Genomic DNA, 15,423 nt, shown 5'->3' with positions numbered 1-15,423 from the left:
TTTAATGAAAAAGATATTTTGTTTGGTTTCTGTTTCTGTAAAGGCTGGAAGAAGTGCAAAGCGCCAGCTATTTCTTCTGCCCGGTGCAATTGAGAGACATCTCAAAATAAAAACATGCACGGTAAGTACAAAGAGAGCACAGTAACGTATCCACACAAGTTAATTATACTGAACAAATATTTATTTTTCAGACTTGTTATTTTAAGAAGGGCTTGTGTCGATATTTTAGCAGTTAAAAATAAAAACACATGAACTGCAGCATTCAAGTCTATAATTTGCATTCAGAGAAATTCATGTTTCTAAACAATCCTTAACATGTTGGGCAGAGTTCACAAACATGGTACTCCTACAGCAGGCCTAGTACACAGATTGAAGACCTGTAGAAAACAAAATATGATTCACAGAAAACAATGTCACAGGGTCACATAACTGGTATGCTGTCTCACTTCAGCTGAGTTAACACTGTGCAACCTCTATGCAAATGAGCAAGGCAGCATACATTTCAGCAGTATGAGATTCACAGACAGGCAGATTAGGCACTACAGACTTCAGAAGAGACTGAGTTTCACTGCAGCAAGCAATGACTAGCAACCATACAGTAGCCAGTGTCCAGTTAGTAGCAGAGCAGAAAAGTACAATTTTGTACCTACCATAAATGTAGATGTCCGATAGGTATGCATCTGCAGTCATAACATATGGGTTGTCCTGCCTCAGGCAGCCCTTCGGTCGGCCGGATTCCAAAGTCTGGGTCTGGCCTCGGCTGATGTCGCATCTTCCCCGACGTCAGAGCGTCTAGGGTATAAAAGCATCAGCCGACACCATTTTCCTCAGTTTTTCTTGCCCCAGATGCCAGGTGCCCTCTAGGAAGGCTAAATTTGGATAAATGCAATAGAATGCCAAACATTTGCAAAATTATATATATATATATATATATATATATATATATATATATATACATGTATATACAAACAAGTACACCATAATAGATTCCCCCAGCTAGCTAAAAGAGGGGTAAACACCCTAGGAATACCACAGAGGGGTAGGAGGGAGGGTAAACCTGACTGCAGATGCATACCTATCGGACATCTACATTTATGGTAGATACAAAACTGTACTATGTCCTTCAAGGATGCATCTGCAGTCATAACATATGGGTAGAATACCATAGCCAATCTGGGGAGGAGGTACTAAGATAAAGATGGTGTAGTTAAGATCCCCTGCAGGACTGCAGTAGCAAAGCCTGCTCTGGATCTGGAGTATAAAGGTAGATTGTAATGTTTGGTAAATGTATGCACGGAGCTCCAAGTAGCAGCTTCTAAAATGTCCTTGGTAGCCACCCCTCGTAGGAAGGCTGTAGTGGTGGCCGTGGCCCTTGTGGAATGAGGCCTGATGTTTGCAGGAACTGACTTTCCATGAAAGGAGTAACAAAATCGAATGCAATTTCCTATCCATTTTGAAATTGTCTGTTTGGAAATTGCTTTTCCTTGCCCCCCAGCAGCATGTGCTACAAATAGTTGGTCAGTTTTTCTGTTACTTTTAGTTCTGTCCAAGTAGTAGCGTAGTTGTCTGTGTATATCCAGGGTGTGCAGAAGTTTTTCCCCTCTATTCTGTGGATTTGGGAAGAACGTAGGCAAGTGAATAGCTTGGTTCAAGGATACCCTAGATACCACCTTTGGCATAAAAGTAGGATTAGTTCTTAGTGTAACTCTGTCCTGATGGAAGATAAGAAATGGCTGTACTGCCATTAATGCTTGTAACTCAGATACTCTTCTTGCTGAAGTTATTGCCAGAAGGAATGCAGTTTTCCAAGACAGAAACTGAAGATCTGCTGTTGCTGCTGGTTCAAAGGGAGGAAGTATTAGTTTCTCCAAGACAAAGTTGAGATCCCAAGCAGGTAAAGGGGGTTTTCTTGGAGGTTTGATATTTTTGATCCCTCTCAGAAATTGCTTGAGGAGAGGGTGTGAGAAGATAGGTGGATCCACATTGTATTCTGCTGAAATTGCTGAGGCATGAATCTTAATGGAAGAATAGGAAAGGCCATTGTGGAACAGTTCTGCTAAGTATTCCAGAATATGTGTCATGCTTGCCACTGTCACATCTAAGCCTTTTGATGTGTTCCAAATGAAAAATCTTTTCCATTTAGCTGAGTATGTCTTCCTTGTGGAAGGGCGGCGAGCTTCCATGATAATGTCCTTCACTCTCTGTGATAAAACATTTTGTTTTGGATTTAAGGGATTTTCCAGGCAGTTAGGTACAATGTTTTTAAGTTGGGATGCATGATCTTGAAATTGTTCTGCATCAGAAGAAGAGGCCATAGGGGGAGAGGCCATGGTTTTGCCTGTGACATGCTCCTCAATAGTGGATACCAGTGTTGCCTTGGCCAGTCTGGAGCTATCAGAATCACTCTTGGCTGTTCCTCCCTGATCTTCAGTAGAACCTTGTACATTAAAGGGAGAGGTGGGAAGGCATATACTTTTAGAGCTTTCCAGCTGAAAGAGAGAGAGTCCACCCTCCATGCTTGTGGGTGGTATGTCCTTGAGCAGAATGTCCTCAGTTGATGGTTGAGGGGGGAGGCGAACAGATCTATCTCCGGCATTCCCCATGCCTTTGTTATGAGTTGGAAGATGTCTGGGTGCAGCATCCATTCGTGTGCATCCATGGTAGTTCTTAAGCTGTCTGCCAGTGCATTTTCCTTTCCTGGCACAAAGTGGGACTGCAGTTGGATATTGAGTTTCAGGCATAGCTCCCATAGATTCATAGCCAGCCGGCATAGAGGGTAGGAGTGTGTGCCTCCCTGCTTGTTTATCTACCACATGACCGTGGTGTTGTCTGTCCTTATTAACAGGTGGCCTTGATGGAGGAAGGGTTTGAAAGCCTCGATTGCATGCATCACTGCCAGCATTTCCTTTTGGTTTATGTGCATGTGTAGCTGTCCTTGAGACCATAGGCCTTGGATACATTTGCCCTCCATGTGTGCTCCCCATCCTCGGTCTGAAGCGTCCGTGGTGATGGTTTGTTTTGTTTTTGGTTTGTTGAAAGGCAACCCTCTGTTGGACTGGCAGGCCTGAGCCCACCACAGGAATTCCTTTTGAAGGCAAGGAATGATTGGTATCAAAGTTTCCAAACTGTGACTGTGTTGAGACCATACACTCCTTAGATACCATTGTAATTTTCTCATATGCAGCCTGGCCTGTGGTATCAGAATTATGCAGGATGCCATGTAACCCAGGGCCTGCAGGATTTTCCTTGCAGTAAGCTGAGCTTGTCTTGTCAGATTCATGAAGTAATCCGGAAGTTGTTTTGTTTTTCTTCTGTGAGAAAGGCCATTTGGGTGGTTGTGTCTAGATCCGCACCCAGAAAGGTTATCCTTTGGGATGGAACCAGTCTTGATTTTTGGATGTTGACTGTGTATCCCAATGCCTGTAGTAGGTGGATGGCATAGGCCAAGTCTTTTATCAAATTTACCTTGTTGTCCGCTTGTATAAGGCAGTCGTCCAGATAAGGGTAGATTTGAATCCTCTGAAGTCTGCAGTGTGCAATTACTGATGCCAGGCATTTCATGAATACTCTGGGCGCAGTAGATAAGCCAAAGGGCAATGCTGAGAATTGATAATGCTCTGATCCTGCAAGAAATCTGAGGTGTCTTCTGCAGTTTGGTCGAATAGGGACGTGCAGGTATGCCTCCTTGAGATCTAGAGTCACCAGCCAAGACTCCTTGCCCAACATGGGAAGAAGTTGCTGTAGGGTCAGCATCTTGAATTTTGGCACAATGAGGTAAGTATTTAGTGCGGACAGGTCGAGAATAGGCCTCCATTGATTTTCTTTTCTTGGTACAAGGAATAGTCTGGAGTAAAATCCTTGGCCTTGCTCTGAAAGTGGTACCTTTTCTATAGCTTTCATTTGAAGCAAGTTGTTGATCTGCTTTAAAGTCTCTGCCCTCTGATTTGGTGGTAGGTTTGGCATTCTGTTTCTTTTTGGCAAAGTGTGGAAGTGGAACCTGTATCCTTTGTCTATTATTTGCAGTGTCCATGTGTCCCTTGTAATATAATGCCAATTTTCCGAGAATAAAGCAAGCTTTCCGCCCAAGGGTGCTTCCAGTTGAGCCCTGGTGGGCGGAATCAGAGTAAAGTCATTGAGCCTGTCCTGGTGTAGTAGTTGTTGTTGCTGCTGTTGCACTACCTCTCTGGTTGGCAGGCTGCCACTGGCGGCCTCTGTAAGAGCCCCTAGATTGGCCTCTGCCTCTGGGGCGTCTGTTCCTGCCTCTCTGGGCTCTGTCCGAGTCTGGAAAGGACCAATTCTTAGTAGGCCAGTTTCTGCTGAATCTCGGTGGTTGTACTTGTAGGAACTCCTTAACTGTTTGCACAGATTTTGCCTTTTCTTCATACTTTTTTAAGACCTCCTGAGCAGAGGAGCCAAATAAACTTTGTTTCTCCATTGGAGCATCCAGGAGTTTAGCTTTAACATGGTCTGGCAAAGATTGTTCCTTCAGCCAGGCATGCCTACGAATAACTGCCCCAGTCATAGCTGGCCTAAATGAAGCCTCCAATGCATCATAACCACACTTTAAGAAATGATTACTAACCTGCTGTGAGTTGTGTACCAAATCCTGAAGGGATTTACGGTCAAGGGGCTCAGGAGAAGAAAGCTTCTTGTTCAGTTCATCTAACAAATACTCTTGGTACTGTATCATATGAAATTGACAATTAATTGCCCTGACGGAAAGAGTTGCAGAAGTATATACCTTCTTTCCCCATCTCTCTAAAGCTCTAGACTCTCTTTCAGAAGGTAGAGGATTTTTGGCAGTGGCAGCCGCAACCCCTTTAGGGCCCAGAGTAATAGTTTCTGGGTCTGTAGAATGGGCTTTATACAGATGAAAATGAGAATCCGGGACCCTGTAGTATCTATCAGGTTTGGCAGGGGCCGGGGGGAGAGTATCAGGGGCTGTAATGACATCATTGTACACATCATCAATTACATTCAAAACAGGAGGTATAGCTAAGGGCCTATGCTGAGGCAAATGTAAAAAGGTCCTTAATCTTTTTCTAGAATCAGAGAAATCCTGACCTTGCCATTGAAAATGCTCTCTCATGGAGTGTAGAGTCTCACCAAAGGAAAACTCTTCAGGAGGGGAGGCCGAAGGGATAGATTCTTCTGCATCAGAATCCTCATAGGGCGAATAAGCCTCCTCCTGGTGGTCTGACAACTCAGAACCATCCGAGGACTCGCCTGAAGAGTGTGGGTCAGAAGGCTCAGTCCTGGGCCTTTTGTCTGGTGGAGGGTGAGAGGCCCTGTCCGGGTGAGGTTGTGAACCTCTAATTAAAGAAATAAGGTCCTCTGCAAGGCTGAGGATCTGAGAACTAGAGGAAGGCCTCTGGGATGTAGTCTTGGGAGGCAAAGCTTTAGAAAGTTTAGCAGCTTTATCCCTAGAAAAGGCCTTAATGGACATGGAAGCAGGGGGCCTAGCTGCCCCACGTGCAGGAGTAGATATTCCAAAGGTATGGTGTCGGCCATATCCTGGGCACTGGTTTCAGTAAGTAGCTCGGTAGCCAACTCAGCCGGGGCCTCCCGGGCCGTGGTGGTCGGTTGAGTGGATTCGGATGAAGGAATCTCTGAGGACTCAGTTTCGGCCGAAACCAAGACACTCGCGGTAGGCCTTACCGTGGTTTCAGCCGAAAACGAGGGCCACGAGTGTCGGTCCTTGTCCTTCTGTTTTTTCACTAAATGTGATGTCGGAGTCTCCGATGGCATTTTATATGCAAAACTAGTCCCAAAAAATTCCTCTGCAAGCTCCGACCGACGTCTAAGAGTTCGTCGGTTGAAGGAAGCACAGGCTGAACAGGACGATACGTCGTGGTCTGGGCCTAAGCAAGGAAGGCAGTAGGAATGGAAATCCTTATGAGGTATTTGTTTCCCACAAGTCAAACAATTATTTATTTTATCTGACATCGGCTGAGGCAAGAAAGGGTCCCCAACAGGGTACTTAGCTTTTTCGAAGTTTTCGGTAGCTGAAATCACTGGATCTGACCGACCGGCACTTGCGAACAGCTTCTGCTTCGGGCACCACGCGGCAAGAAAGACTGAGGAAAATGGCGTCGGCTGATGCTTTTATACCCCAGACGCTCTGACGTCGGGGAAGGTGCGACATCAGCCGAGGCCAGACCCAGACTTTGGAATCCGGCTGACCGAAGGGCTGCCTGAGGCAGGACAACCCATATGTTATGACTGCAGATGCATCCTTGAAGGACATCTGATTACTGCACTACAAGCAGTAACAACATATTAACACAAAGTATGTCAGCTCACCATATCCCTCCCAGGATACCCCAGCTATACATAAAGGTAGATGCTGTATACCACTTACTAGTAATACATATGCGTAGCCACAGTGAAACATATGCATGCGTGCGCACCGTGCATACAGTGTCAGTGACAAAAAAACTCAAAACTACGCAGTTCATTAAAAACCACTACCCTGCAGCATGACAAGGGTGTTCTGCTCCATGCGCTGCACATGCCATGCAGGCCAGAACAGAATGATGCCATTCTGCCATAAGTCAGTGATGTAAATCACCGAACAATCAAAAAATAAGGTGTTAATGCAGGTTCCCTATTGAAATGTTGGCATTCAAAATACTGAGTGCTGACATGCCTAAGCCAGAAAATGCAGGAGAAGAGCAAATCTCGAACATCATTCTACTCTTTTAAACTTTTTTGCGGGGGCAAGCCATCCACTCCACCCAAGCGTACATAAAAAACTCCAAGCTCTACATACCTTGTAGAAATGGGAATATTCTGTAAAATGGCCATCTTGAACTTAATATATGTTAAGCCTGCTTTTTCGGCCATTCAGTCTTCTTTCAGGACTCACTGTAGCTGATCCCAACATTTCAAATGGTTATCAATCACTAATGCAGGATATTATTCCAGAATGAGTAAAGAGGCTGACGCTATTTACATCCTTTATGGATCACACTCAACATCACAGGTACCATACCAAGGAAACTGTCAGTCTGCACTGTGTGTGTGTGTGTCTGTCTGTCTCTCTCTCTCTCTCTCAATGTGTGCTTTAATGTGTGTCCATGTGCGGCATGTGAACACTGTAACTGGATATCATACAATTGCCAGCAGCATAACCATCATTTTGATACTGAATGTAAAACTGGGCAACATAGGGTACATTCTGGGTTACATGCTAAAACTTTGGACCACTGTATAAGTTCATAGCTTCATAGTTACTTACTAGGCTATTGTTGTGTCAGCATATTAAGAAGCCTATCCCTGTATTCCCATATTTGTTATTGGCCTTTATATTTTACAATATGCATCTCCAAATACAGGCCACCTAAGTATAAAACTGCAAAGATGGACCATACAGGTATATGTTGAGTAGTATTTTCACCTATCCATGAGGGCCACTGGTGGCAAACCAGGAATGAATTTGTGGTCACCCATCCATTTGTCCAAGTTACTTTTGAATAGAGTATGAGAAGTACTCTGCTTAAGAGGAAGGGAAGCTGCTTCCATAAAAGTTCTATTTCCTCAGATACATACCAACCCCTCCAGCATGCTTTGTTAATTTTGCAAAAGAAATTGTGGCCCCTTGAGTGGGTGTTTCTGATTCCACTGGACTTCTTAATATGTAATAGGTTTGACAGAAGAGGACCTGTTGAAGCTCTGAATGAGAGCCAGCTGTTGCCTCTCAGTAGCCTGTATGATAACAAGAAGACAGAGAAGTCTTTGAGCTGGTCTGCATCATTTTTATGATTTAGGCCTTAGATATATATTTTTTTTTTTTAGTGAGTAACCAGTGTGGTCATTCCAGCTGATTCAAGTGTTAGGACGAGTACATACCAAAATGGCCATTATGCTCAATGATTGGCCTAATAAGTGCTAGTACAAAGGAACAATTACATCCCTGGATCTGGATGCCAAACCCTTTCATAGAGGCAATGCTATGAAAAAGGACATCCTTACAATAGTGGATATGTATTGACCAAAGAAAAGTACATTGTCGTCATAGGTTTCCAGATCTCTAACTACAGGATCAGTTTTCAGGGTGGTTCTGTCAATGTGATAATTACAAAGGGAGTTGTGCTTGCTGAAGGATACAATTATCCATTTCTTGTCATTTAGTTTCCATCCATGTTTTGACAACAACTATTTGGGACAGACACTCTTGAAGGATCAAAATATCCTCTGGGGAATTTATTGTGACATCAAGTTAGCAGTCATCTGCAAACCTGGTTAGCCACAATCCCCTAACATTAACTTTGACCTCCAAGATATAAATTATAAACAGAAGATGCCCAAGCACTAAACCCTAGAGCACTTCACTAATAACCAGTATTTTGGAATAGGTAGATCCACCTACCCTTACTACTTGTGTTCTATCTTTGAGACAATTTGTTATGCAGCGAGTTATGTAGAGGTTACCATTTAGTTTGGAGAGTTAATCTATGATGTCTGAGTGTGGAATGGTATTGTACACCTTGGCAAGTTCCAGACAGGCAGTGCATGGATTTTGTCTCATCCGTTGCCTCTGATTTTTTTCGGAGTTAACCAGCTTAAGTAGGCAGGGTCTTCCCTTGATGAATCAGAATTGGGTTGGGTCAAGAGTCTGTAGGTCACCTATATCCCTTTCTATTATTTGCATAATGGCCCTTTCTAAAGTCTTACAGATGAGGCTGGCAGGCTTATGAGTATATAATTACCCAGGTCTCTTGTAGCCCCAACTTCTTGCAAGGGAATGACAGTTGCTGTACTCCATTCATCTGGCACAAACCCTGTTTTGATAGAGATGAGATGTTATACAGCCCCGCAGACAGTGTTTTGGCCATATAGTGTGCCTCAAGATCTTTTTCTTGGGAGATTTAAGGAAGGTGAAGTAGATATAACTATTTGATCTGAGAATATTGGAGGGGGGGTTGAAGCTTAATTTGTCCACTAGTAAACTGGCTATGTCCTTTAGGTCTAAGCATTTGATATCATTTACTATTAGCTACAAGCAGTTCTGGGCATGTTTCTGAGACAAACAGTTAATGAAAGCTTTGTGGGGGCTTCCTTCTTAAGCCCTAGCATTCCTCGGTGGAGGCCCAAAGAGTTGGAATGCAATATACATCTGCTTACAGACTGTATTCTACTTTCATGACTAACATAACCTTAATCAGCCCTGCCTCTAAACTTGAAAATCAGCAGTTGTATTGATCCCTGGTCTCCACCAGAAATTCCAAGTCAAACTGTAATCCAAACATTTGCCCCCATTCCCCCCCTCCACACACACACAAGAAGTGAGCAGTTACTGCCTCATCACTCCTCTCTCCCCAGCCAGCTTCCACAGGGCCAAGCTACTAACTGAACTTACAAGACATGGATCACAATTCAGGACTTACTCAGAGCTATAATGTAGTTAGAAATAAGGGAATATTGTTACAGCTCCATGGAATAAAAAGCATTATACAGCATTGTCAACTGTATTTATTCCTTTAGTAAGGAAGCAAAACATTCTATATACAAATATTTGATTTTGTAGGTGATCTGAAAGAACTGGGTGCTTAAATAACTTGCTTTAAGTTGTACAGTATCTAAAAGTTATTATGGGAATGAGACTTGTTGGCTGCACCACATTTAAGCGCAGTCTTTGCTCTCAGCTCTGCACAGGTTACCCCAAACTGCTTTCCAATAAGCATAACATTTTTAGAAAGTATTGTCATTATATTCAAGTTTGTACAGTTTTAGTCAGTTGGCCACTTGGATACCCAAGTTTGTGATATGTGTTACCCTATCCAGTTGTAGACTTTTATGGTTTTCAGATCTTTTGAATTAAGAAGTCAAAAGCTATGTTTTGCACATATTAATGCTAGACAAAAAAATACATAAATATAAAATAAGACAGAAGCAAACATCTAGTACACAGTTAGAACAATCTAAATACAATTAATTCATAAGATAAAAAATATGATAACAATAAGTAAAATAAACTTTATGAAAGATGATGACCTCTTGAGATCATGTAGTTATAATAAAGCCTGATGTAACACCTTTCTGAATTGATGCAATTTATCCAAAGCACTTTTTATTGAAGACCTTGTATAGCAAAGCTAGAAGCTATAATCTTTGTGAGAAAAGATATTGCACTGTGGTGTAACAGCACAGTTTGTGGAGTTGCTGACTTCCCCACAGCTGTACAACCATGGAGTTACTACATACAGTGGGGATGCGGGGTGTGGGGTTGGCAATGCTTCAAACAGGTTTGTGCAGGGGAGCATATCTCCCACAGAAGATACTGGTCTGCTTGTTTTTTGTTCATCACTTTTGTGATGACTTGATTTTGTTTTCTTTTAGTAAGAGCAGAACTTCAACTGGTGCATTTTCCACTTCTCCTGGCTATCACATATATTTTTATCATCAGATGTAATGTCAGTGTAATGAGATCCAATTTTCTGACATTAGTGTGAACCCACTAAACCATTTGAGTACTTCAATATTCAGTGCACAAAGCATTACATTTTTTAGACATATTCCTTGATAAACAAATTCCAACAAGAATGTTTATAAAGAAACCTGGGAACAACCAGTGCCCCTCATATATGTCATAGTGATATCAAACTGACTGGCAGGGCATTAGCATCTACTTTAAGTAGGACAGACTGATGCCATGTGGTGTTCGGTATGCAGATTATATTCAGACTTCAAGGTCACTCTCAACCACTTCAGCCTTCACAATGGAGGTGCAATAGTTGTCTGGTAACATCCAAGTATGGAGTATCCCTTCTCTCCCATTTTAGATTGGGGAAAGAAAACAAGGACATGGATAGTTTGGCTTAAAGTAAGCTTGGATAATACTTTAGGCATAAAAGGATTAGTTCTCAAAGAAACCCTGTCCCTTTAGACAATGAGATAGGGTTGGCTCACCATAAGAGCTTGCAATTCAGATACTCGTCTTGCAGAGGTCAGGCCAATCAGTAAAACTGTTTTCCATGTTAAAACTCAAGTCAGTCAGATTAGCTAGTATGGAGCAAGTGTTAGCTTGTCTAACATAAAATTAAAATCCCAAGAAGGGGCCACCAGTTTTCCTGGAGGCCTCTTATGCAAAACCTCTTTCAAGAATGTTTTGACATGAGACTGCATTGAAAGAAGAGGATCCATAGGCAGACATGCTGAAATGGCCAATAAATGAACATTGATAGAGGAATAAAAAAGGATAGTAAATCATACAAATATTGTACAACCAGAGAAGAACTAGCCCTGAATGTGTGCTGGTTATGTTGTTGGCAAAAACTAGAAAACCTTTTCCATTTACTAATAAATGATTTTCTAGGAGCAGGCTTTCTTGACTCCATTAGTGCCTACTGCACATCCTCAGTAAACAGGAGCCTAAAAGGAATTAAGACCCTATCATCCATGCAATCAGTTTAAGAATACTGATGTCAGGGGGTATCAAATACCCCTGTTTTTCTGTGAGTAGATCCAGTCTGTAAGAAAGCTTGTGGTCATTTCCAAAAGAAGAAAGAATCACAGTTGCCTGGCCTAGAAAGGAGTCCTCACAATGATGTTGGGATTTCTTTATGAATCTTTTGAAATACCCTGGATATTAGTGGAAAGGGTGGAAAAGCATACAAGAACATTCATGACCAAGGAAAAGAAAAGGCATCTGTCTTCCAGGCCTTCTTGCATGGAGTTCTGGAACAGAATTTTGCCAGTTGTTTGTTCAGAGAGGAGACAAAGAGGTCTACTTGAGGAACTCCCCACAGATGGACCAAATCTTGGAAGAACACTGATCTAGTTTCCATTCATTGGAGTCTGCCCTGGTCCTGTTCAGCTTATCTTCCACACAATTTTGCTTTGACGAAATGTAGGATGCCTGTAGAGTGAGATTGTGCTCTGAAGCTATATCCAAAGCTAATGTGGCTGGTCTACAATGGGGGTATGACCTGGTTCCCCCTTGCTTGTTAATGTACCACATGACTGTGGTATTGTCTGTAACCAGCTGAAGGGGTCAGAGGGACTGAAGATGGTTCAGAGAGTTGAGTGCCTTGATCAGGGCAGCCATCACCTTGATATTTATGTGCTTGGGTCTGTCCTTGGTGTCCCATACCCCATGCACTTTTATCCCTCCTGAAACTGCTCCCCAAGCAAAGACTGAAGTGCCAGTGGTAATGGACTGCTTTGGAGATGGGAGAAAGAAGGGGAGACCTGGATTTAAGGATATCTGTTGTCTCCACCAAAATATTTCTGTTCTGGCAAACTCCAGCACAGGGATTAAAAAAAAAATAAAGGTTGCTGATGTTGGGACAAAAGAGATTACAGATACCACTGTACCTTTCTCAAATAGTGTCTTACCAGGTGTATCATGAAAATCACAGATGCAATGAGACCAAACATCCTGAGGTATTCCCTCACAGTGACCAAAGTCTGAGTGGAAAACTTTAGAAATAGATCTAAATAAAAATCTATTTTTCCTTTGGAATAAAAGCTCTTTGAACTGAGGTGTCTAGTTGACATCCCAAGAACACAATCTTGTGTGAGAGAGTCAAGAAAAACTTTTGAACATTCTCTTGGAATCCCAGTTTGTGAAAGAGATTGCTCACCCAAGACAGAAATTCCTGACATTTCGAAAAATTCATCTAAATATGGAAGAATTTGGATATGCTGTAGCCTGCAATGAACAATAATTGGAGCTAGACACTTTGAACACTGTTAGTGCAGTGGATAGTTCAAAGTGTAATGCAGAGAACAGATGATGCGAACCAGACACTCAAAACCTTAAGTAACGTCTGAAGTCTGGATGAATAGGGATGTGATGACAAGCATCTTTTAAGTCTAGTGTCACCAGGAAACTTAAACGAGGGAGAGGAGGTAACAGGTTGTGAAGTGATATCATTTTGCATTTAGGCACTATCGCAAACAGGTTTGGGAAAGAAAGATCCAGAATTGGTCTCCAATTATTTTTCTTTTTTTTTTTTTTTTTGGCACTAGGAATATCCTTGAATGAAACCTCTTCCCACCTAGAAAAGAGAAACTGGTTCTATCACTCTTTAGGACAGCATGTGATGAAGAACAGATGGAAATAAAAGAGTCTGATCTGCAGGATGAGGAATGACCTTCTGGATAGGAGGAATTTCTTCTCGATACCATTGTAACCCAATGAATCTTGAGTGAAGGAGTCAAAAAGGGTTTATAAATATTCTCTTGGAATTCCAGCTTTTCTAAGATATCTCTCACCCAAGAGAAAGATTCCTACACTTTGAATAAGCCTTTGCAAAGATAAGCATATTGTCTAAACATGGAAAAATGTGGATGTCCTGTAGCCTACAATGAGCTATAACTACAGCTTGACACTTTTTGAACACTTTTGTTGTGGTGGATAGTCCAAAGGGTAAAGCAGAAAACTGGTAATGTGATCCAGACACACAAAACCTTATTCTTTCATCACACTTTTTCATCACATCAGGAGAAGTGGGGCCAAAAACTAAATCTCTATCCAAAGGGGAATTTAAAGTCTCATTTGTAATATAGTTTGGGAGGTTCTAAGAATGCAGCCATGCAAACCTCCTCAAAATAGTACCAGTGACCACATGCCTGGAAGAAGCATCAACAGGGTTGCGCACACCGTAAACAATGAGCTGTGACAAGTGCAACAGAAGTAACTAAATTATTTAAATATTTTCCTCACAAAAAATAAAACTGCAGATGAAACATTCCTCATACTTTCAAAATTAGTCAGAACAGTCTGACAATTCAAAATTCTGTTAATCAAACTTGCAGAAGTATATATACACTTTTTCCAATACTTATCAATAATTTTCCCATCCTTATCAGAAAGAAGTATTGGAACTGACTTAAGTGTTTAGCAGCAGTGTAGATCAACTAAATCTATAGCTGCTGGGTCAAGTTTGGGAATAGGGTATTTAAACTTAAAAGACTGATGAACTTTATACATTGTATCTGCCCTTTTAGGGACAGCTGGCTATCAGAAAAATTGCAGGCAGTAACACACACAAAGCAGACAGAACAGGAGAAATGGTTGTAAGCTCTGGAAATTCCTCCTGTAACAACTCATGGTACTTTCTGAGGGACTGAGAAACCTCAGTGTGTTCTCCCACTAAAAACACTGTTACATTCTAGCAATACTCTCAGAGAAAGAGAAAGTGACCCCCCCCCCACACACACACACACAGGGAGAATCAAACTAAGCTCTCCTCTGAGTCTGAATCAGAAATTTGAGAAGACCCTGTCTGTGTGCCTTCATCTTCCTGTTCAGATTCAAAATCATGAATCTCTTCTGGAAAAGAGGTATTCCTCTTTCTTTTACCAGAAACTACTTTATAAGAAGAATCAATACCTTGAATTAAATCTTGAGTCAGACACAGTAAACTACTCCTGTCTAATGAAATTTGAGGAGGAGTAGACATATGCTTAGTTTTCTCTGGTGGGGGGGTGTCTGCTTTGTTTTTTTGACAGGAAGAGGTGTGGCCAACTGTTACTAATGGCAGCAACAGCTTTCCCAGGGATGGACACAGCAATCTGACTCAACAGGGAAGCCTTCCCTGTTCCTTCTCCCAGGACCGACAAGAGTGTCTCTCCCTTTACCCACTGAGGGGACCCCCAACAGCTGCAGAGGACATGGTTAACCTCTGGTCCATAAAGGCTGTAGGTGCTACACCACAGGGATCCAGGGTCAAAAATAAGTGGTGTGAGGTCCAAAAATGGCCATAGCACAGTCACTCACCTGCAGCTGGGGCAAATTGCTAGCCTGCTGTGGCAGCAAAGGCTGCTTGCTTAACTTTTTTTCTTTTTATGGCTAGAAGAAAGACAAACCATGGGACTTGTAATTTGTTCCATCATCAATCCAAAAAATGGTGCTTCTTTCCTAGGGAATGCAAGCAGCAAATGCCAGTAAAAAGTACAAGTCTTTAAAGGTCAATTTTTTAAAGAAAAAAACAGTAAAAAGCACTATAAAAACAATTTGCACAATCCCAAAAGCAAAATAAATAACATTTCTCCACAGAAAAAATGGTTTTCAGTTACCCCACACAGGTTTTAAACTGACAGGAAAAAAAATTAAAAGTACAATATGGTCTTCTGACAGTCTGAAAGCACAAACTTCCTAGCTTTAAAATAACTTTCCTGAACAGGAAAGTGATAAAACACAAACAGTTCTTAGAAAATGGAAGTTTTTTCCCCAAAGGGAAAGCACCAAGCCAATTGTCAATCCTCAAAAGCCTTACAGAGGTGTACTTTTCGATGACAGTAAAGTTCTGAAGGGCTTGGCACCAAAACTTGTGTTTTAGAAAGCTCAACTTGAAATGCCATGTGGAAGGTGCCTTGAATCTTTGAAAGCTGGCTGGCTGTTATATCCTCAGCAGAATATATTCCATATAGCTAAGGCTACTGCAGCAGTGATCAATATGATAAACATCACTG

At 41.9% G+C, this 15,423-nt stretch overlaps 1 protein-coding gene across 1 annotated transcript in view; it reads left to right on the top strand.

Moving 5' to 3' along the window:
* Nucleotides 1-15,423, top strand: part of MYO15A (myosin XVA) — a 1,299,796-nt gene that overhangs the window by 986,743 nt on the left and 297,630 nt on the right. Inside the window, exon 58 of the mRNA XM_044070057.1 lies at nt 44-121. Coding sequence (XP_043925992.1) covers nt 44-121 — 78 coding nt within the window. The remainder of the gene's footprint in view (nt 1-43; nt 122-15,423) is intronic.

Source organism: Protopterus annectens, chromosome 1.part0 (genome assembly GCF_019279795.1).
Source record: "Protopterus annectens isolate FY-2018-M chromosome 1.part0, PAN1.0, whole genome shotgun sequence".
Lineage (NCBI taxonomy): Eukaryota > Metazoa > Chordata > Ceratodontiformes > Protopteridae > Protopterus > Protopterus annectens.
The sequence above is the reverse complement of the archived record's forward strand: the minus strand, read 5'-3'. Positions and strand labels throughout refer to the sequence as shown.